Here is a 22,494-nt window from a genome sequence, read left to right on the forward strand (position 1 = left end):
GCCCTGTAGTTACCATACTTCTGGGAGTATGGGTTCGAGTCACTTCTGGGGTGTGAGTTTTCATTCGCATATAGTCCTGGGGACCATTCAGGCTTGTTCGCATTTGTGTTCCTCACGTGTGCCCCAAAGAATGAGGTGATTTGGTGAAATGCTATGCCCAAGATTACCATCCGAGTTGCCGTCGGGGAAGTGGCTCAAATAGCCTCGGCTATCACTTCCTTTTGACGGCCGTGATGGTCAAGCGGATTAAGGCGCCCTGTAGTTACCAGTTGCGTTGCTTCTGGGAGTATGGGTTCGAGTCACTTCTGGGGTGTGAGTTTTCATTCGCATATAGTCCTGGGGACCATTCAGGCTTGTTCGCATTTGTGTTCCTCACGTGTGCCCCAAAGAATGAGGTGATTTGGTGAAATGCTATGCCCAAGATTACCATCCGAGTTGCCGTCGGGGAAGTGGCTCAAATAGCCTCGGCTATCACTTCCTTTTGACGGCCGTGATGGTCAAGCGGATTAAGGCGCCCTGTAGTTACCAGTTGCGTTGCTTCTGGGAGTATGGGTTCGAGTCACTTCTGGGGTGTGAGTTTTCATTCGCATATAGTCCTGGGGACCATTCAGGCTTGTTCGCATTTGTGTTCCTCACGTGTGCCCCAAAGAATGAGGTGATTTGGTGAAATGCTATGCCCAAGATTACCATCCGAGTTGCCGTCGGGGAAGTGGCTCAAATAGCCTCGGCTATCACTTCCTTTTGACGGCCGTGATGGTCAAGCGGATTAAGGCGCCCTGTAGTTACCAGTTGCGTTGCTTCTGGGAGTATGGGTTCGAGTCACTTCTGGGGTGTGAGTTTTCATTCATATATATATATATATATATATATATATAACTAAAGTGGGATTACATTAACTAAAGTGATATAACATTAACTCAAGTCGGGTTACATAAAAATATAATTGGGTTACAGTAACTTGAATGGATTTACACTAACTACAGTGAGAGAACATTAACTATAGCAAGATTGTTAACTGCAATGGGATTACATAACCTCAAACGGGATTACTGAACATTAAATAGAGTGGGATGAAGTTAACTAGTGGAGCTACACGAATGAGATTGGGATTATATACACGAACAAGATTGGGATTATATACATGAATGAGATTGGGATTATATACACGAACAAGACCGGTCTTACACGAACGAGTCCGGGAGCGCTTACAAATTCTGGTAATGGTATACTATTAAACATGACTAAAACAGAAGCGAAAAAAGCAACAGGGAAAAAGGAGGAAACCCCACCTCCATTTAAAACTTTGACCCAAATAGCAGAGTAACAAGCTTATCGCGAATAACCGAACTCAATTACGGGCTCACCATAGCCCGTGCTACATGCGCATTTCGTTCTGACTAGCTAAATCTAAAGCAATAACAGCGATGTATACTAGTGGTCCGTAACTGGTCCGTGACTGGTCCGTGACTGGTCCGCGACTGGTCCGTGACTGGTCCGCAACTGGTCCGTGACTGGTCCGCAACTGTTCCGTGACTGGTCCGTGACGGTCCGTGAGACGCACACACGTGCAGTGATTACCCCAATCCTCTCACACCCGCTTGGCCCCGGGTTCAGTTCCTGGGACAGGTCGAAACGATTGGGCACAATTCCTTACACCTGATATTACTTGTTCACCGAGAGCCATTTCTTTTAAATTATTTTACCTCTCCCTCACCTTCTCAAATCTCAGCCCCTCTCCCCCTCCTCCTCTACCCTCTCTCTCCTGCCATTGCCTGGCGCTCCTCCGCCTGGCGCACCTTCGCTCGGGATATGGAAATAGTTTGCGCATTCTCCAGGCGGCGAGGCAGCAGCGCCCGGAGCGGAAGGAGAAAAAGCGGTGTTTACCTAGGCACAGGTACGCCGTTATTACATGTACACACCTGGAATGTTGATTAGTCCAGGTGTGTCCCACCTCTACCCCCTTCCCTCCCCACTCCCCAAACCCCCCTTCTCTTTTTTTTTTTTTTTTTTTTTTTTTTTTATTAAGTTATGAGGTACATCTGCATTAGTGCAGCTACCCTAGACTATATGAAGTGGAGTACAGTGTGTCAAAAAAAGCTAACTAGGTGATGCTATAAAATCCCCATCACACAGGATGGTTAGTCATACAGAGACATGTGATAGGCGGTCTGCACTGGCAGACTCCGGATGCATTTTGAGGATATCAACAACACAAGATTGAATAAGGTAGCAGTGGTAATACAAGTCCCCATCTCGCAGGATGGTTAGTCATACAGGGCCATGTGTTTAATAGCCTGCACTGGCAAATTTTGGGTATACTGTGAGGATATCTTCAAGAATACGAGAGTGAATAAAGTAATTGCAAAGCTCCAGGTACCTCATGCCAACTGGTCTGAAAGGTCTAATAACTGGGCATTCAGTGATGTAGTGCGGGAGATCATGCCGTAGTTCCTGCTCACAGAGTTTGCAACTGGAGTGCTCAGGATTGGGAGACCCGTCACCTGCAGCCACCTGCCACAGGTAACGGTAACCCAACCTGATCCTTGCAACCACTGTGTCGCACAGTCTAGTGGACGTTTTGTGCTGTCCATAGATGTAGGTTTCAGATCTGAACAAATCATAGCTTTCTCCCCCAAGTGGCCTCCGCACTCCACGGAAACCACACTCCTCATTTCATCCTGGGTTCATTTTCGATTTGGCGAATATGACTTGCGGGTGTGCGGTTATATTTCTTAGTGAATTTAACTTACGCCTTCCAGACTTATGTTGGTCCCACACCCTACACCACGTCCCCTGCAAATTTGAGAGAGGCTAGCCTCTGACATCTGTCCTCCAACTCAACTTTCGGACGAACAAATATACAGACACATAGACATTTATATATATACTGTATATAATATATATATCTCAATCCTTTTGTCATTCTCTCTCTCTCTCTCTCTCTCTCTCTCTCTCTCTCTCTCTCTCTCTCTCTCTCTCTCTCTCTCTCTCTCTCTCTCTTCCTTCTCCACTCTCTTGCTCCTATTCCCTTCTCTGTTCTCCTTTCTCTGTTTCCTCTTCCGTTCTTCAGTCACCCCTCTTCTCCTCCTCTCACCATTTTCCCTTTCCAATACCCTCATCCATTCTCTCTACCTTCTACCCTACTCTACCCCTCATCCCTCATCCCTGACCATTTCCCCTCTCCACCAGCAACATCTGTGCAATATTTAGCAACTTGAAGGGGAAAGAGTGGGTATACGACCAGTTGCCACAGCCCTGACTGCCATCCGCCTGCCATCCACCTGCCATTCACCTGCCATCCGCCTGCCATCCACCTGCCATTCGCCTGCCATCTGGCCATCACAGGCCAATATATCCACCCCACCTGGCATTATCTGCTGCCATTCGCCTGCTATCCACCTGGCATCTGCCATCCGCCTGCCATTATCCACCTGCCGTTATCTGCCATCCACTGGTCGTTATCTACCATCCGTGTTCCTGTCATTCATCCACCATTGTCTCCAATTTCCATCTGTCATTATCTGACATTCTTGTCCATCTACCTGCCATTATCGGTCAATTATCTCCTAATATCTGTCATCTATCTGACATTATCTGTCATACGCCTGTCATTATCTGTCGTTCACCTGATGAGCATTTGGTTGAACATGTGGCTACTAGAGTTCAATCCCAACATATGCAATGTGACGAGGATGTGTAGAACACCTAAGAGGGTAGAATATTCTGAATATATCTCGCTAATTCCTTGTAAACTGTTTACAAAGTCGTATTGAGGTTGGAGAAGATGAAGATGGCCTTTTGGCATCTTAAGAATACAATTACAGGACAGAATACATCACGCATGTAAGGAGAGCATGAGTGTACGAAGTGCCGGAATGAACCTATTTCGTACCACTCACACGGCCTTGTGAAAGTCTAAGATACAAGAGTTTAGACTTGTTACCCACACGGTCTTGTCAAAGTCTAAGATACAAGAGTCTAGACTTGTCACCCACACGGCCTTGTCAAAGTCTACACAAGTCTAGACTTCAGTTTAGACTTATCTAGAGATAAGACAATTGGCTGGCTCTTCAGGCCATTAGGCCCTGAGCTATGGTGATAAGCTAAGAGAAATTCGTAATAAAAATATTGTATTTATCAAATATACAACAAAAATGTTACAGTGGTTACCCAGTTGGCATAATAATTATATATTATATGAAGCATCTAAGTGCATACAGCCTTTCGGGAATGACGGAAAATTATGTAGTTAATATATTTTAACATTTACTGCTATACGAGAAGCTAACATGTATCCACTGTTGAAGAAATTTAGCAAATGATATGCAAATTTTATGCGATAGTAAATGATGAAAGGCATAGACTATTATATTTTAGACTGTAGCTTTAGCAATAGTACAGATATAATATTTTAATATTAATTATAACAGGAAACACAATTTGACCGAATGAAGCACCAGAGAGGGAGGCATAAAGGTTATGATCACGACATTCAAGATACTTAGGGGCATTACCAAAGTTCGAAAATTTAAACGTTTCTCTACGAGCCATATGAGGAGTCTGAACAAGCCGATGACGGGAAATAGGGGGGAAGAGGGAAGAGAAATTACATTCCATAACTACCCTTACACACCTGGTATTACAAGCCTGTGGTTCATGACCCTCGTGGTAATCACCATCTCTCCCGTATAAGTCACCGTTAGAGTGCAAGCTCCTCCTTCATATCTTCTCTGCATTTCTCACACTTATTCTAGTTCGTCAGCTTTACTCTCTTCTATCTTCCTATCCCCCCCCCCTTCTCTACTCCCCCATCACCCCCACCCCCGCTTCTGCCGTGTTAATATTGTGTCTGTGTGACAGGTCACCCAACACCATTTGTTTCAAGGCTCCTTTAATTACCACACTCACACTACACCCACGGGGCCATCCCCTCTATCCTCTCTACTACGTGTACACACCTATCCACTCCCATGTCCTGTGTACCAGGTGACCTAGACCTATCCATCCCTCTATCCTGTGTTGCAGGTGGGTCAGACCTATCCATCCCCCCCAGCTTTGGGGGGACTTGTTGGTCCCTTTATCCGGTAAAGTGCATGCTGGATCTCAGACGCCTTGCTCACGTCTTACTCGGTTAAATGGAGCAATTTGCGAGCACCATTGCACACAGTTGCAGCCCTAAGTGAAAATGACAAGGGGTAGAGGTAGATGTAGTCAGGGGTGGTGGCAGATGTGATCAGGGGTGGAGGCAGATGTGGCCAGCATCTGTTACCTAGCAGTAAAATAGGTACCTGGGTGTTAGTCAGCTGTCACGGGCTGATTCCTGGACGTGGAGGCCTGGTCGAGGACCGGGCCGCGGGGACACTAAAAGCCCCGAAATCATCTCAAGATAGCAGTGGAGGCAGATGTGGCCAAGAGAGGAGACACCTTGGGTCATGGGTTCAAGATCATGGACTTTTTATACAGTTGAAAAAGCTAGATTTGTTGGTTAGTGTTTAAATCGTCAGCAAATATTAAGTAATTTGTAATTTGCTTATTAGTTAGTAGCTGGGGGTTCCTGGCGGGATCCACCCAAAAACTTTGCGTCATTTTAGCTTTGGTGGGTGACTGGTGAGTGGGAGAGGACTTTCATAGGTGGGTCGTGGGCCCCATTGCCCACTCTTGAAGGGAAGTCAGCCCAAATGACACCTTTCTTTAAGTCAGTGGTGTTGGGGATTCTATATAATACTGTACATAGATTCTACATACTGAAACATCTCTGTTAGGAATCCTACTCACTGCTACGCCTGCATTATGGATTCTACACACTGTTACGTCTGTGTTTGGGATTCTACACACCTCTCTGAATGTCACTGATGCTCACCTTTGCAACACAAATTATATCTGATAGAAGTTAATTAAGCAAATGAAAGACAAAATGAAAGAATTAGTAGATCACAGCAAGTGCACGAGGCAGTAGGCAACCGAATCTCTTTCAAGCATAAATCTTGAAAGAAACATGCATTCATTAGAATATAAAATAACATAAAATAAACTCTTGTATGCAAACTGTTGTATATATTGTGTATCAGAGTTGTGTGTGCGTGTGTTGACGTTGAAAAATAACAGAGTTTGGGCTCTTAATTCACCATGACGTCACAATTTTTTCGTTTTCTGTTTCTGTTTATGTCGCTGAAAGAAAATGGTTCTGAAATACGTGTGACATGATGTTACTGGACTCAACATACTACATACCTCAAGGATGGAGAGCCATTTCCTTCCTTCAAGCCATTTGCATCCTTCAAGGAGGGTGGAGAGCCATTTCCAACCTCCAAGGGAGGCGAGCCATGTTTCTATCTTGATACTAAGGGTTTAAAACAGACACAAACTTCTCACCTTCAAGAAAGGAAAGCCATTTTCCATCTTCTTTCCGAAATCTGCAGGTTATATAAAGTGTCATCCTACCGACGACTGCAAGAGTGGCAATGTCGGGAGAATTGAGTACTGAAGAGAGCCTTGAATACTGTCTTACGGGTGAGACTTGCCCTTAATGGCGCTGGCTGGTGTTGATGGCGTCAGCTGACTGTTGTTTTGATGGCGTCAGCTGACTGCGGCGCCGTTATTCTCCGGTACAAGAGTTACGTTTTCTATGTTTGACTTTTGATAATGAGCTATGAAATGTCTACTACTTTCTTTTGATAATTTTTGATCATGGCAGGGAATGTAATGTTCATTTATGTCTCAACTGTATTTTAATTGTGTCCTGCAAGTTTGGTATCGTCCCAGTCTCCCGTCTTCAAGGGCGGACAGCCATTTGTCTCCCATTTTCCCAAACAGGTTTGGAATGCAATAGGGTAATAGAGAGTTAAATTATAGGGAAATGTGTTCGAAGCAGCAATTGTACATTCACAACACCGGTTCATGCACAATACCCGTCCATTCACAATATCTGTCCATTCAAAACATCTGTCCATTCACAACATCTGTCCATACAGAACATCCGTCATTCACAACAGTCGTCATTCACAACAGCCGTCATTCACAACAGCCGTCATTCACAACAGCCGTCATTCACAACAGTCGTCATTCACAACAGCCGTCATTCACAACATCCGTCATTCACAACAGTCGTCATTCACAACAGCCGTCATTCACAACATCCGTCATTCACAACATCCGTCATTCACAACAGCCGTCATTCACAACAGCCGTCATTCACAACATCCGTCATTCACAACAGCCGTCATTCACAACACTCGTCATTCACTACAGCCGTCATTCACAACATCCGTCATTCACAACAGCCGTCATTCACAACAGCCGTCATTCACAACATCCGTCATTCACAACAGCCGTCATTCACAACATCCGTCATTCACAACATCCGTCATTCACAACAGCCGTCATTCACAACACTCGTCATTCACTACAGCCGTCATTCACAACATCCGTCATTCACAACAGCCGTCATTCACAACAGCCGTCATTCACAACAGCCGTCATTCACAACATCCGTCATTCACAACAGCCGTCATTCACAACATCCGTCATTCACAACATCCGTCATTCACAACAGCCGTCATTCACAACACTCGTCATTCACTACAGCCGTCATTCACAACATCCGTCATTCACAACAGCCGTCATTCACAACAGCCGTCATTCACAACAGCCGTCATTCACAACATCCGTCATTCACAACAGCCGTCATTCACAACATCCGTCATTCACAACAGCCGTCATTCACAACACTCGTCATTCACAACACTCGTCATTCACTACAGCCGTCATTCACAACATCCGTGATTCACAACACTTTCCACACTCAGAAACGCGTCAGCAAAAAATACATTTGTATATAAGGTCACTCAAATTATTTTATGGTATTGTAGTGTTGACAATGTTTTGAGTATAGTGAAGGATTATGGTGTAATGTTGACAATGTTGTGAGTATAGTGAAGGATTATGGTGTAATGTTGACAATGTTGTGAGCATAGTGAATGATGGTGTAAGAATGTCAACAATGGTGTTCAATATAGCACATTACACATTTCCCAAACTCACAGGAGAGTGACAATTACCTTCACTCTGACTCATCCTGTGAGTGAAACATTGTATGGTTCGAGTGATCACTTGAGAAGGATGAAATGCAATGCTATTACTTTATAAATTTTAATTGCAAATATTAAACAAATTTTGTGACTGATTAAACACTAAAATCTGCTCAGTTAATGCAGCTTAAAAATAACAATTGGCTGAAAATGACCACATTTGCCATGATAAATAATAAGGAACTATATTATCATACAAAATTCATATGAATTAAAAGGTATGATAAGTTGTATATTGTTGAAATCGCGTCAAACACACATTGTATGATGAAACAATTATTAAACATTAGCCTCATGATTCACTGATCCCAATGATACATAATTTGTCACCAATGTACACTATAAATATACATACAGGACTAAATGCCTATGTGTAGAAGCCTATATACACACATCACATAATATTACGCGATCGGAGCCTAGTCACAAGTACTGAGGAACTCACAATTACGTGATATATCTATAATAAAATCTTTGGAGCAGCACGGGAATCGAACCAGTGTCATTGAAATTACCAATGACACTGGTTCCATCCCCCATCTTATATTCCAAATATTTTCTCCCAGCCACTTGGGCTAGACGGTAGAGCGACGGTCTCGCTTCATGCTGGTCGGCGTTCAATCCCCGACCGTCCACAAGTGGTTGGGCACCATTCCTTTCCCCCCGTCCCATCCCAAATCCTTGGAAGGGGGGTGAGGATTGTCAACAGGACAAGATGGGACCCTCTTCCATATTGTCGTATTGGCTTGGCGCTTTCTCCTGAAGTCAGCATCTGTGGCCCTGTAAACCATCTTCACACACGTATGGACAAGGTAAACTGTTTACCACGAGGAGAAAGTGCTAAGCCAGTATACGCTTCAGAGACAAACTGTTTGATTAGCTTTGCTTACAATGATCAAAACATAACTTTTCCGTATGCACACAAGCTATTCGGTCATTATATAAAAAAAAGACTTCTAGAAATATAACATACAAATATTAATTGACGTTTTGGCATGATATATTAGGTAGTGGGGCTTCCTGACATTGTATTTGAAAAGGCAGCAAGCTTATTGACTAAGTTTTTTTGGGGGGATATACATAAATTAATACATATCTTTAGGTAGTGGAATGAATATACTGTCCTATATATTTATATTTTTTGCCTCTATGGTTTATGTTTTTATTATATTGTGTTATGAACAAATTAGGCTTAATGGCTGTCATGAATTAAAACAAATTTGTGTAAAAACTATGTTGATGATTTTTTTTGGTTAATTACTGATTCATCACATGTGGATTTGTGTTGGGATAATTTTAATTCTAATCATAACATTTTTAATTTTGTAGTTTGATAAGGAGTTTGCCGGGAAATAGTCAATTTTGGATGTATTAATCTCTAATTGTAATAACGGACTTCTTGAAAGTTTCTTTTAAGAAGCCTAGTTTTACTGGATTAAGCTAATTATTTATCTTTGCATAAAAAGACTTCAATTAAGACTGTAATTCATATAGGCATTACTTTTGGGGGTTTCAGATAGTTTTTCTTTTGATTTGAAAGTTTTGATTTTGATAAATTGTCAAAACAATGGACATCCTAAATCAGATTTTGATAGAATCTTAGTCATTTCTGAGTGGTTAGATTTTCTCCTATTCCGTTAGTTAATATTCTTAAAGATACAAAATGTATTTGTCTTCCTTTTTAAGGGTTTTAAGTTAACAAATTAGGAAATAATTATCTACTGCAATATAACTAACTCTAAACTAATTTCACATTTATTATTATGAATCCAATACTACTGATCAACAATTTGTTGGAAGATTTTCTCCCTACTCCACTGTGCTAATATTGTACTCAAAGAGGTGTGTTTGCGGGGGTTGAGCTTCGGCTCTTTGGTCCCGCCTCTCAACTGTCAATTAACCGTGTACAGATTCCTGAGCCTATTATGCTCTATCAATTCTACATATGAAACTGCATATGGAGTCAGCCACATCACTGCCTAATATGCATCACCTCACATATTATGATTATAGTGCCAGTTATACGGAAGCATACACCGTTGCTATTTTTAATTAAGACTTATTAGTATAGACGTTTTCCCCATATCTCGAGAAACTTCTTTGCGTAACTACTTCATTCCCTTGTTAGATCGCGTACCTTAGAATCTAAGGATAAATAAGGATGAAGCGCCTTCAAAATTATGGCTTAGTCTGCCAACAGACGTGATTTCAGGATTTGGTAGTTTGAATATAAAGCTAAAACCTCATTTGAATTCTCTTGGAAAGAGTGTTGAAAAGTCTTGGGCCTTTAATGATGATCGAGTTATCTCTCTCACCGTGTCTATTGCATCTCTGCTTTAAATAAGTGTTTGTTAAGGGCGTCATTAGACTTTGTGATCATATAGCCAAGTATTCTCTCAGAGATCTAGTGTGGGCAGCCATGACACCGTACCCAATGAGTCGGTCTATTGAATTTGAATGTATTGACTGTAAATACCACCAAATATCTTCCAACTAATAGAAGCAACTCAAATTATCTAACAATATTAGATAATAAGCCAATATAAAGAACCTCTGGAAGGCAAAGGGTTAAATATTAAATGTCAAAATATAAAATAAGCCGGTATCCCTTTAAGAGAAATTGGCGTCGAAGGAGAAGCGTCTGGCGTCAGTAACCATCTGACAGTGAGAGGGGATGGTCACGTCTGTTGGTGTCTCAGGTAAACATATAGTTAAGTTGTAATTCTGTATTAGTTTCCGAACACGGGTTCCTAACACAATAACAAGAGTGTTTACAGCAACTAGTGTAGCTAGGAGTATGAGTAGGCCGTTAAATAATATGATATAGAGGTCGGATTAGCGTCTCTTGCCCAATTAGAGAAGTGTGAGGCTCGTTATTATGACAAACATTTAATGAAGTCTGACTAGTTCTCTACAAGTCTTGTCAAGTTTTCTTAGGAAAACTCAAGGAATAGTCCAGAATGAGTTCAGGAATCCAGGGAAAATCCAGGAGGAATCTAGGAGTTCATGAGGAATCCAGAATGATTCCAAGAGGAGTCGGCAAGAATTCCAGAAAAAAAGTCTGGACGTCCAGTAGTAGTCCAGAAGAAGTCTAGAAGAAATCAGGAAGGAGTCCATGAGTAATCCGGAAGGACTTAAGGAGGAGCCTCTGTAGGAGTTCAGGAGTCCAGAAAGAGTCTAGGAGTAGTTCGTAAAGTCCGAAGGGAATCTAGGAGGAATCCAAGAGTTCAGTAGTCCTTGACAAGTCAGGAAGGAGGCCATGAACCGAATCAGGGGGGACCAGTAGTTGTTCAGGAGTCGTTCAGGGGTTCAGGAGTTCAGAAGTCGTTCAGGAGTCGTTCAGAAGTAGTTCAGGAGTCGTTCAGAAGTAGTTCAGAAGTTCAGGAGTCGTTCAGGAGTTCAGAAGTCATTCAGAGTCGTTCAGGAGTCCCGGAGTCGTTCAGAAGTCGTTCAGGAGTCCAGGAGTCATTCAGAAGTCGTTCAGGAGTCCAGGAGTCGTTCAGAAGTCGTTCAGGAGTCCAGGAGTCGTTCAGAAGTAGTTCAGGAGTCGTTCAGGAGTTCAAGAGTCGTTCATGAGTAATCCAGGAAGAATCTGAGAGTCAAGACGGTGTACCAGTTCGAGATTTAGTGATGAATGTGATATTTATTGTGGGGGGGGGGGGGGAGGAGGAGGTTGCTATCTTAATCATTTGCAGTTTTTAAGTAACTAAGACTTTTAAAAGACTAAAAATATTTAGTAATTTTGCTCAGGATTGTTTGTTGAAGGATTGTAGTATGCAGGAATATTTGATAGTAGTTGACATATCAGTATGCATCTGTTTGTCAGCTGGCTTGTTCTGTTGCATCTGTTTGTCAGCTGGCTTGTTCTGTTGCATCTGTTTGTCAGCTGGCTTGTTCTGTTGCATCTGTTTGTCAGCTGGCTTGTTCTGTTGCATCTGTCAGCTGGCTTGTTCTGTTGCATCTGTTTGTCAGCTGGCTTGTTCTGTTGCATCTGTTTGTCAGCTGGCTTGTTCTGTTGCATCTGTTTGTCAGCTGGCTTGTTCTGTTGCATCTGTCAGCTGGCTTGTTCTGTTGCATCTGTTTGTCAGCTGGCTTGTTCTGTTGCATCTGTTTGTCAGCTGGCTTGTTTTGTTGCATCTGCTGGGTAGCTGACTTGTTCTGATTGCATCTGGTGGTCGTTGGCTTGTCCTCATTTATCTAATGGTTAGTGGCTTGCTTTAGAAATATCTCTTCAGGTGGAGAAGAAGTTACTTCATCTCGTGCGAGGGGGACTTGGATGGGGATGGGTGTATACCGTTGCATAGCTTCATATTAATGCTCCTCACAAAGACAGCGAAGATGAGGGCGAAGAAGACGAACAGCTCAATTAAGGTGACGAAGGAGCAGCCGAGGAACACACCCGTGTAACCTCCCAGCTCACCTGTACACAATGCTTTAGTTAACTACACTACACACAGAAATCACAAATAGCGTGATACATCAAATGAACAATTCCACAAGGGCCGTGACGAGGATTCGAATCTACGTCCGAGAGCATCGACTGATTAAGGCAGCGTCTTTGATGCTCTGGGACGTAGGTTCGAATCCTCGTCACGGCCCTTGTGGATTTGTTCATGCTTTGGTTAAGTTCGTATTTCAATCAGATCTCAGCTTGTGCTAAGCCTCAAGTGCTACATTACATTTGGATGCCTTCTGTATAATGTAATAAGAATGAGTCCTATTTTATATATATAACTTCTCATTTCACTAATAATTTGTTGTTTAGAGGCGTCATTTAACACGTTTAACTCCTGCATACATCTGTTGCAACGCTGCAGGACGAAGCCTCTAAGTTAATGACTGCTGAATCAAACATTACGTCTTAAGGCAATATTTCTGGCAGGCTCTTAATTATTATCTATGAACAGGACTCCGCTGTCATCGTTATTCTCATTTATATTCGTCCAGTTACTATTAAGTTGAACATCATTAATACTTACTCATAAACTCTTCTATATCTTTACGCCATGTCTTGATCTCCGTGTAGCGCAGATTAGGGAAGAATGCCACGGCCACAGACACGTCACTCCTGTAGATACATGAGTGAAAGCCTGGGGCCAGATTCACGAAGCAGTTGCGCTAGCACTTACGAACCTATACATCTTTCCTCAATCTTAGACGGTTTTGGTTACATTTATTAAACAGTTTGCAAGCATGAAAACTTCCCATTCAACTGTTGTTATTGTTATAAACAGCCTCCTGGTGCTTCGGAGCTCATTAACTGTTTAATAATTGTAATAATTGCAAGCACGAAAACTTGCCAATCAACTGTTGTGATTGTTATAAACAGCCTCCTGGTGCTTCGGAGCTCATTAACTGTTTAATAATTGTAAACAAAGCCGCCTAAGATTGAGGAAAGATGTATACGTTCGTATGTACTTGCGTAACTGCTTCGTGAATCTGGCTCCAGGCTCACCCACCAGAGAATCTGAAGACCTTCGTAAAGCATTAATATTCTTACTTTCAATATCGTCTATTAGAATGAGAATTATGGATTATGCCTGTTTTAATGATAACTTGGAAGGTTATAATTTGTTAGTCTATGTGTTATGATTATCAAATATTCCTACTCAGTTTCCAGTTTAATGAATTTTGCAGCTGCAACAAGCAGTAATATACTCAGAACCTACACACAACATTATATATGGTTGCATCTTATGATATTCTTAAGGTATATGTGACACGGCTTCCCATTCTTGAAGGACAGGAGCCTCTTAGGCTTATCGAGGCTCTCCTAGTTGACCCTCTTAAGAACCCGAGCCATAATAGCCGCCTAACTCCTGAGTACCTAGGTGAACAGGGGCGTAAGGTGAAAGGTAACGCACCTCCCTGGAAACACAAACCGTAACTGTCTATTTTCCGCTTGTTACAACTTGTAATAAAGTTGTTACAACTTGGCTGTACGTGTTTAAGACGTATTAGAACGTTGTTACAACTTGCTATATTGGTTGTTATAACTGGTTAGGGGGTGTCGAACGTTGTACCAACGTCGTAGTTTCGGTGTGTGTTTGGCGGGAGCTGAGCGTCTCTAGACCGATCGGTTGTGAACCTGATTACGCTGACTACTGCGCTACTATAAAACCCCAACATTAAAATATGTTTTTACCCATTTTGGAGAGAGAACTGGTCCTGCAGGTCCTTGTAGAGATATTCCTGTATCGGCAGGTGGGTGCTCGTGTACGTGTAGTCGTAACGGGAACACGGGCGCCGGCATCTATGTTTTGCTGTTTACACAACAAGAAATTATCAAAGAAGGCACCAAGCCGGGAAGGCTATTAGGCTATTACACACCGAAATCACAATAGCGCGATGCATCAAATGAACATAAATCCACTGCGGGCTCACCATAGCCCGTGCTACTTGGAACTTTGTGTTCCTGGTAGCGAATCTTAAACAACAACAACAGTCAAATGAACAAAGCCACAAGGGCCGTGAAGAGGATTCGAACCTACGACGATTTGGTTCATTCGGGCTATTTACATAAGATATCTTTATGTCAATCGTTTCCAGCATGCATTACCTTTTTTAATATATGATAAGCTTTATCAAATCAAGGTAGTAGCTTTAATAAGATAATAAGATAGCTTTAATAAGATAAGAAGCTTTATCTTGAGAAAGGTATACTTCATGTTCAAACTTGGAATGTATAAATACAAGATTTAATTAGATAAGAAGCTTTATCTTGAGAAAGGTATACTTCATGTTCAAACTAGGAATGTATAAGTACAAGATTATTTGTAAAACAGGTTTGAAAATTACAATAGTTACATGATTTTGAATGAAAAACCAATAGAAAAATTGTGACGTGCAGAACTTGGTAAAGCATAAGATTAAAAACGTTTATTTACGAGGTTTGGTTATACTGAACGAATGGATGATAATACAGAGGTAAATAGTGCAAAGTGAATGAAAGAATGAGAAGAGAAGCGAAATGTTCAGACGATGAACAGACATGTTCGGTTTAAGCAAGCAGAAAATGAGTGCAAATAGCACATGAACCAGAAGAAATACGTCTAAGAGGGCGGGGAATCTCTTTGCTGAAACAGTGAATATTTAACGTATGTTTAGATGGTTAATCACAGGATGCACAATGCATGTTATAAGGAGGCGTCGAATTGCTCTAAATAATCCACGAAAATACTAGAATATGATGATGCTGATTGTACGTGATGCTGTGGAAGATATGATACTTTAATAAATATCTTGTATGTTGAATATTTAATTTTACTAAACCTTGCCCTTATATTTTCCTCTTGAGCTAATAATGCCTCTCCAACCAACGTTTGCTTGGAGAGGCATTATTTATATAGAGAGGCATTATAGAGAGGCATCTCCAACCAACCAAACTCCAACGTTTAAATGGAGTAATGATGACCATGAATGATCATATGAAGCAATGAGGCTTGAATATCTATGAATCTGTTTTAAAAGTGCAAAGAAATGTGTAACAAACTGTAACATAACATTTTGTGTAACTCAATATCCCGTGTTGTTACGGTTCCTTACCTTGCTCCAAACACTGATCAGATAAGGTTAGGTTCAACTTCTTTTCGTTTTGAAGAATGGTGCCGTAGGCATTGTGTGGAGGAGTGATGTTCTTCGTGTTAAAAAGTATTCCAAAACACTGGAAATTTACATCTAGTGGGCAAGGGGTCCAGCTGTCTGTAAGTAAGAAAGATTATCAGGGCTATTCTCTAAGCCCCTCAGGGAAGAGGGCTTAGAGAATAGCCCTCTAAGTCATTAGAAATTTACATCTAGTGGGCAAGGGGTCCAGCTGTCTGTAAGTAAGAAAGACATTATCAGGGCTATTCTCTAAGCCCTCAGGGAAGAGGGCTTAGAGAATAGCCCTCTAAGTCATTACAAATTTACATCCAGTGGGCATGGGGTCCAGCTGTCTGTAAGTAAGAAAGACATTATCAGGGCTATTCTCTAAGCCCCTCAGGGAAGAGAGCTGAGAGAATAGCCCTCTAAGTCATTAGAAATTTACATCTAGTGGGCAAGGGGTCCAGCTGTCTGTAAGTAAGAAAGACATTATCAGGGCTATTCTCTAAGCCCCTCAGGGAAGAGGGCTTAGAGAATAGCCCTCTAAGTCATTAGAGGGCTATTCAAGTTACTAACGAAAGTCAGAGACTCAAATAAATGCTGATGTCAGAGCTGGAAGCCATAGGAATAGATGCATGAAAGATATTCGAGTCACTGAGGAATGTGTCTAATAACAGCTGATTGAAGAAGATCAATGGAAAAAACAATTTATGATCATCTTGAAAATCTGGGCATAAGCGAGCTGTGTAAGTTTGAGTTGAACAACGTGCACGATCGGGTTCCTTCCAATACCTGACCAGGATCCAGATTCACGAAGCAGTTACGCAAGTACTTACGAACGTGTACATCTGTCCTCAATCTTTGACGGCTTTGGTTACATTTGTTAAACAGTTTACAAGCATGAAAACTTCCCAATCGACTGTTGTTATTGTTATAAACAGCCTCCTGGTGCTTCGGAGCTCATCAACTGTTTAATAATTGTAAACAAAGGCGCCAAAGATTGAGGAAAGATGTACACGTTCGTAAGTAATCGCGTAACTGCTTGGTGAATCAGACCCCTGGGCCCGTCGTACCGAATCACCTTCAGTGGTTGATTGTTCAATAAATCCCTGAACTATATGCTTAACTGATCTCTAACCCTGTCTATGGAGGACAGAAGAAAATGTATATATACTGTTTAGCATTGTAAATGTGTGACCACGTTTGTGGTAGAAAATACTAAAAAAAAAAAAAATCACCCACCCTGTGAGTTATCCAGCCCATAGTTAGTGCAGTTGCAGATCTCCTTGAAGCAGGAACGCGAGGCTCCGACGTCGCAGTTGGGTTCAGTATTTAGGAAGGCTTCTACGTCGAGCCGGTAGTTGACCTTGTTTAATGGTACACACTCAGTCTCCGACCAGTCAAACATTGTCTTCATGCCCGCGTCCTTCACCTGGAGTCAGTTAGGGGGAAATCTGTATGACTGGTTTACCATAAAACATCATTTTTTTTTTAGGATGTTTAAATAAGTATTTGATATTGATCATGGTTAAAGTTCTCTTGTGTTATTTCGACGTATCTCTTGTGTTATTTGACCCACGTATAACGATATTAGAACGTAGAAGTCTGAACTATTGAGTTGGACAAACCGGAAAACTGTTTTTAGGCTTGTGTTGCCTTAACACACTAAACTAGCCTAACCTAACCTTCCTTCGTTAGGATAGGCTATACACAAGTGTTGCTTTGACACACTAAACTAGCCTAACCTAACCTCCCTTCGTTAGGATAGGCTATATCCAGGTGTTGCTTTGACACACTAAACTAGCCTAGCCTAACCTCCCTTCGTTAGGATAGGCTATATCCAAGTGTTGCTTTGACACACTAAACTAGCCTAGCCTAACCTTCCTTCGTTAGGATAGGCTATATCCAAGTGTTGCTTTGACACACTAAACTAGCCTAGCCTAACCTTCCTTCGTTAGGATAGGCTATACACAATATCTGAGGCCTAATATGGTAACTATGCCTGGTATACTAGGTCTAGGAATATGTAAGTTTGTATTTTAGCTTCATATATTTTAAAATAATTCCTCTAGTCAGTATACTACTATCTAAAAGCTACGAACGTACGAATTCTAAGTATTGAAGATGGTCACAATAGGTACTATCTAAGCTGGAGGATGAGTTACATTATGCCACTAGTTAAAATGACTTTATTAATATTATTAATCAACTGTCAACGTGCTGACTGAGACGCTAATTACAGGAAGAGGAAACCAAATATATCAAATCCGACAAAATGTGTAAAACAGTAAATCCTGAAAGGTTTAAATATAATTAATTCATATTTTTTATTTTAAATATTCAAGAATTATAAATATGAATTCTTGAAATATAAAATATTTCAAGAATTTTAAATATTCAAAGAATTTAAAATTTTATTCAAGAATTTTTAAAATAACTACTAGTCGTTATAATTTAAAAAAAAAATTATTTTATCTCTAAATTACTTTTTGTAGATCATTGCATCATTGCCCAGTATTTACCTAGTTGTATTCACCGAGTTGTGCTTACGGGGGTTGAGCTCTGCTCTTTCGGCCCGCCTCTCAACAGTCAATCAACTGTTACTAACTACTAACAATTTGTTTTTGTGTGTGTGTGTTGCTGAGGAAGTCCCAGTTCACTTACAGCTGTCAGCCCTCTAGTGGTGGGAGGCTCAGAACATTATAATTTTTAGCAGTTTCATAGTTTGGGTTTTGGTACCAAACAGGCAGTATAACTGCCTATTTGTGTATAACCCTGGAAACACAAACCGAAACTGTCTCTATTTTCCGCTTGCTACAACTTGTAATAAAGTTGTTACATCTTGGCTTAACGTGTTTATGACGTATTAGAACGTTGTTACAACTTGTTAGGAGGTGTTAAACCTTGTTCGAACGTTGCACTAATGTCATAGTTTCGGTGTGTATTTGGCGGGTTAAGTGTCACGTGTAAGTTCAGGCATCACTGCACCTATGGGACACAGTTTCCTGTTTCCAAAGAAACTGCTGTCACATGTAAAATATCACAAACCTGAAACTTTTCTTTTCCACTAACATAATTATATATATATCACATTCAGGAAAAATGGCGAGTGTGCTGACCACAGTGAGAGAGACATCGACGGCGGTGTAGACCTTCGGGAGGAGGGAGACGCCCTGGCCCACAGCCAAGAAGGAGGGATGAGTGTGGTTGCTCACTAGCGTCATCTGAAGACCCGTCTTCACCATCTGAGACACGTCCAGGATGTTTGGATCGATGTCTGCTGAGCAAGATATTCTTCTGTAAGTTAAATATTCGCTTATATTCAGGAGCTGCCTCGTATGGGCCAATAGGCCTTCTGCAGTTACCTTTGTTCTTATGTTCTTATTGTTCCATGTAGTTACAATGACATATAAAACAAACGACACGTGTGGAATCTCCAAAACATTGAAAGACTGAACATTCTTATAGACAGCAATGTGCCACTCACTAAGTTCATCTTCAGTCATTTATCAAGCTAAACATTTCCGCAATACAAGTGTAGCTTATTATAGGTTTGTTTATAGAGATACGCCATAGGAAAGAAAATCAGCTACTTAGAATTTTTGATGAAAAGATCTGGGATAATGGCTTTGTGTAATGAATTAACTATAGTGCTTGTCGGCGAAGTCATTCGAGTAAGATGGGTCACTAACCTCCTTTCCTCAGCGACAATGACCCAAAGGGCAACACCTACTCACCTGGGGGAAATATTGATGTAGAAAGCTACACTTGGGTAACTAATGAAGACACCCCAAGCATGCTCATAAGAGTAACACTTACGTAGAGTGCCAAACCTGCTCACAAACTGTAGCATTGATGTAGAGCACCGCACCTGCTCACAACGCGGGTAACATTGATGTAGAGCACTGCACCTGCTCACAACGGGGGTAACATTGATGTAGAGCACCGCACCTGCTCACAACGGGGGTAACATTGATGTAGAGCACCGCACCTGGGGTGAGTGATATATATACAGCCAGATCTACTCACTTGGGTGATCGTCCTGGGTAACGTTGATATAGAGGGACACCCCGAGGTACTCCCCCTCCATAGCCTGGGTGTGGTTAGCGGCGGCGAAGTAAGTATAGCACTTGCCGCTCATCGTCGGAGTGGTCACGAAGTCTCGGCAGCACTCCGTCGTATCCATCCTGGTGGTCCCAACTCCGCAACGCAGCACCAGTTCCTCACACCTGTACCCAAGGAGGAGGAAGTCAGTCGGCTCACACCCTAACTGAACATGTGACATCAAAAGTAGCTGAGGCTGACCGTCAATAGGAAGAAAAGAACACATGCTGAACATTTTGGCGAGTAAACATACCTGTATGAGATAGCGTCGATGAGCTGGCTGTGTGTGAGGTTGTGGGCGTGCATGAGGGAAAGGAGCTGGCTGTGGGAGTCCCTGAGGAAGGCCTGACCCTCACTCGTCACCAGGAACTCCTCCCGCAGGATGAAAGCTGAGCCGGTGATGGCGATGAGGTAGTTAGTAAGGCGAGAGCTGATGTTGAGAGCTGGCAGAGGCACGGAGAGGCGGGGATAGCTTAGTAACAGGCTCCGGATGTGGGGATAGCTTAGTAACAGGCTCCGGATGTGGGGATAGCTTAGTAACAGGCTCCGGATGTGGGGATAGCTTAGTAACAGGCTCCGGATGTGGGGATAGCTTAGTAACAGGCTCCGGATGTGGGGATAGCTTAGTAACAGGCTCCGGATGTGGGGATAGCTTAGTAACAGGCTCCGGATGTAGGGATAACATGCATAATATTAGTCCCCGTGTAAAGGGCGACCCGTACTAAGGAAGATTAAGGTGTTAGAGACATAGCTGGCTAGAATGGATGTAATCTGAGAGACATGAGTAGGTGAAACAGTATGTAGAGTGTGTGTATGATGGGTTTTACAGTGTGCATGATATATAAATACAGTTTGTATAATGTGTATGGTGTATATGTAGTGCTTATGATGTATACACTTTGTGTATGTCCTAACATTATACAGCCCACGGGAGCTTCGTAATCGAGAAGGTGAAACAAATAGGTTGAATCAGTGTGTATATGATACAGTGATATAATGACTGTCAAATTAGTGATATAATGACTGTCAAATGGTATATACACAACTTAGGATCAAATCCTCTCACCAATTTCATAGACTGTTGCAGACATTCAAGTGTACAATAAGAAAATGTTAAACTTTAATAATTAATTACCTGAAAACTTATCAGCAAATCACTCACACCTGAAGATTAGTTTTTAATCAGCAAATCACCCACTCCTCACTCACTCACTCACTCACGCACTGTCGGACTAAACTCAACTGCGAGCCAAAGCTCAACCTCCGCAAGCACAAATGAGTACACTAAGGAGCCTCACCTTGGAGCTTCCATCTGGAGAAGAGTTGTCTGTTGCAGAGAACAACGGAAGGCAGTTGCAGCTGTCCTGTCTTGATCATCTTCATCGTCGTCTGTGAGGGGAGAGAGGAGGCGAAAGGGTGAGGACAGGGTGTGGAGGGTAAGGGGAGGTGAGGACAGGGTGTGGAGGGTGGGGGGGCTGAGGACAGGGTGTGGAGGGTGGGGGGACTGAGGACAGGGTGTGGAGGGTGGGGGGGCTGAGGACAGGGTGTGGAGGGTGGGGGGCTGAGGACAGGGTGTGGAGGGTGGGGGGGCTGAGGACAGGGTGTGGAGGGTAAGGGGAGGTGAGGACAGGGTGGGGGGGGGGCTGAGGACAGGGTGTGGAGGGTGGGGGGGGCTGAGGACAGCGTGTGGAGGGTGGGGGGGGCTGAGGACAGGGTGTGGAGGGTGGGGGGCTGAGAGGACAGGGTGTGGAGGGTAGGGGAGGTGAGGACAGGGTGTGGAGGGTAGGGGAGGTGAGGACAGGGTGTGGAGGGTAGGGGAGGTGAGGACAGGGTGTGGAGGGTAGGGGAGGTGAGGACAGGGTGTGGAGGGTAGGGGAGGTGAGGACAGGGTGTCGAGGGTAGGGGGCTGAGGACAGGGTGTGGAGGGTAGGGGAGGTGAGGACAGGGTGTGGAGGGTAGGGGAGGTGAGGACAGGGTGTGGAGGGTAGGGGGCTGAGGACAGGGTGTGGAGGGTAGGGGGCTGAGGACAGGGTGTGGAGGGTAGGGGGCTGAGGACAGGGTGTGGAGGGTGGGGGGCTGAGGACAGGGTGTGGAGGGTGGGGGAGGTGAGGACAGGGTGTGGAGGGTAGGGGAGGTGAAGACAGGGTGTGGAGGGTAGGGGGCTGAGGACAGGGTGTGGAGGGTAGGGGAGGTGAAGACAGGGTGTGGAGGGTAGGGGGCTGAGGACAGGGTGTGGAGGGTAGGGGGCTGAGGACAGGGTGTGGAGGGTAGGGGGCTGAGGACAGGACGCTAAGCCCCGAAATCATCTCAAGATAACCCCGTGAACCTCTACTGTTATGTATCTGCTAAAACCAATACAACTAATGTTGAATTTCCGTCACTGTGGTTTTAAAATTATTTATATATTAAAAATAATATTTAAAATACTACAGAAATATACAAATTAAAGATACACGAGTCGTTAAAATGCTTTGTGAATGTATGACAGCATGATTGCGGGCCCATTCAAATTAAACATCCTAAAAGAAATAGAATTACATACATTTATACTTTAAATTATTTGTCTCAAAAAGAACACTACACATGTAAGTTGTATGGAACAAACTCAATCGTATATTCCAATATTAACTTAGATTCATCTATAAAAAAAAGTTAGTAGATTTGAAACTTTTTTTTTTTTACAAAAGGCTAATTAAAATTTGTTTTAATATATTGTAAAGGG

General features: G+C 42.7%; 1 protein-coding gene across 1 annotated transcript; it reads right to left on the bottom strand.

Moving 5' to 3' along the window:
- Nucleotides 1-8,192: 8,192 nt before the first annotated feature.
- LOC123746092 (sodium channel protein Nach) lies at nucleotides 8,193-21,169 on the bottom strand. Its single transcript, XM_069314119.1, has 9 exons — nucleotides 21,071-21,169; nucleotides 20,026-20,215; nucleotides 19,698-19,897; nucleotides 18,788-18,945; nucleotides 16,911-17,100; nucleotides 15,633-15,788; nucleotides 14,233-14,350; nucleotides 13,067-13,155; nucleotides 8,193-12,507 (listed from the first exon to the last, which is right to left on the bottom strand). The coding sequence occupies exons 1-9, from the start codon at nucleotides 21,153-21,155 to the stop codon at nucleotides 12,335-12,337; spliced, it is 1,359 nt and encodes a 452-aa protein (XP_069170220.1). The 5' UTR covers nucleotides 21,156-21,169; the 3' UTR covers nucleotides 8,193-12,334.
- Between the last annotated feature and the right edge of the window lie 1,325 nt (nucleotides 21,170-22,494).

Source organism: Procambarus clarkii, chromosome 78 (genome assembly GCF_040958095.1).
Source record: "Procambarus clarkii isolate CNS0578487 chromosome 78, FALCON_Pclarkii_2.0, whole genome shotgun sequence".
Lineage (NCBI taxonomy): Eukaryota > Metazoa > Arthropoda > Malacostraca > Decapoda > Cambaridae > Procambarus > Procambarus clarkii.

Bases quoted from the DNA above. Each gene is read 5' to 3' on its own strand.
- LOC123746092 (XM_069314119.1), bottom strand. From the start codon at position 21,155: ATGAAGATGATCAAGACAGGACAGCTGCAACTGCCTTCCGTTGTTCTC. The intron at 20,216-21,070 runs GTGAGGCTCCTT...TGCCTCTGCCAG, and splicing joins CTCCAGATGGAAGCTCCAAG to CTCTCAACATCAGCTCTCGC. The intron at 18,946-19,697 runs GTGAGTAGATCT...CTTGCTCAGCAG, and splicing joins TACCCAGGACGATCACCCAA to ACATCGATCCAAACATCCTG.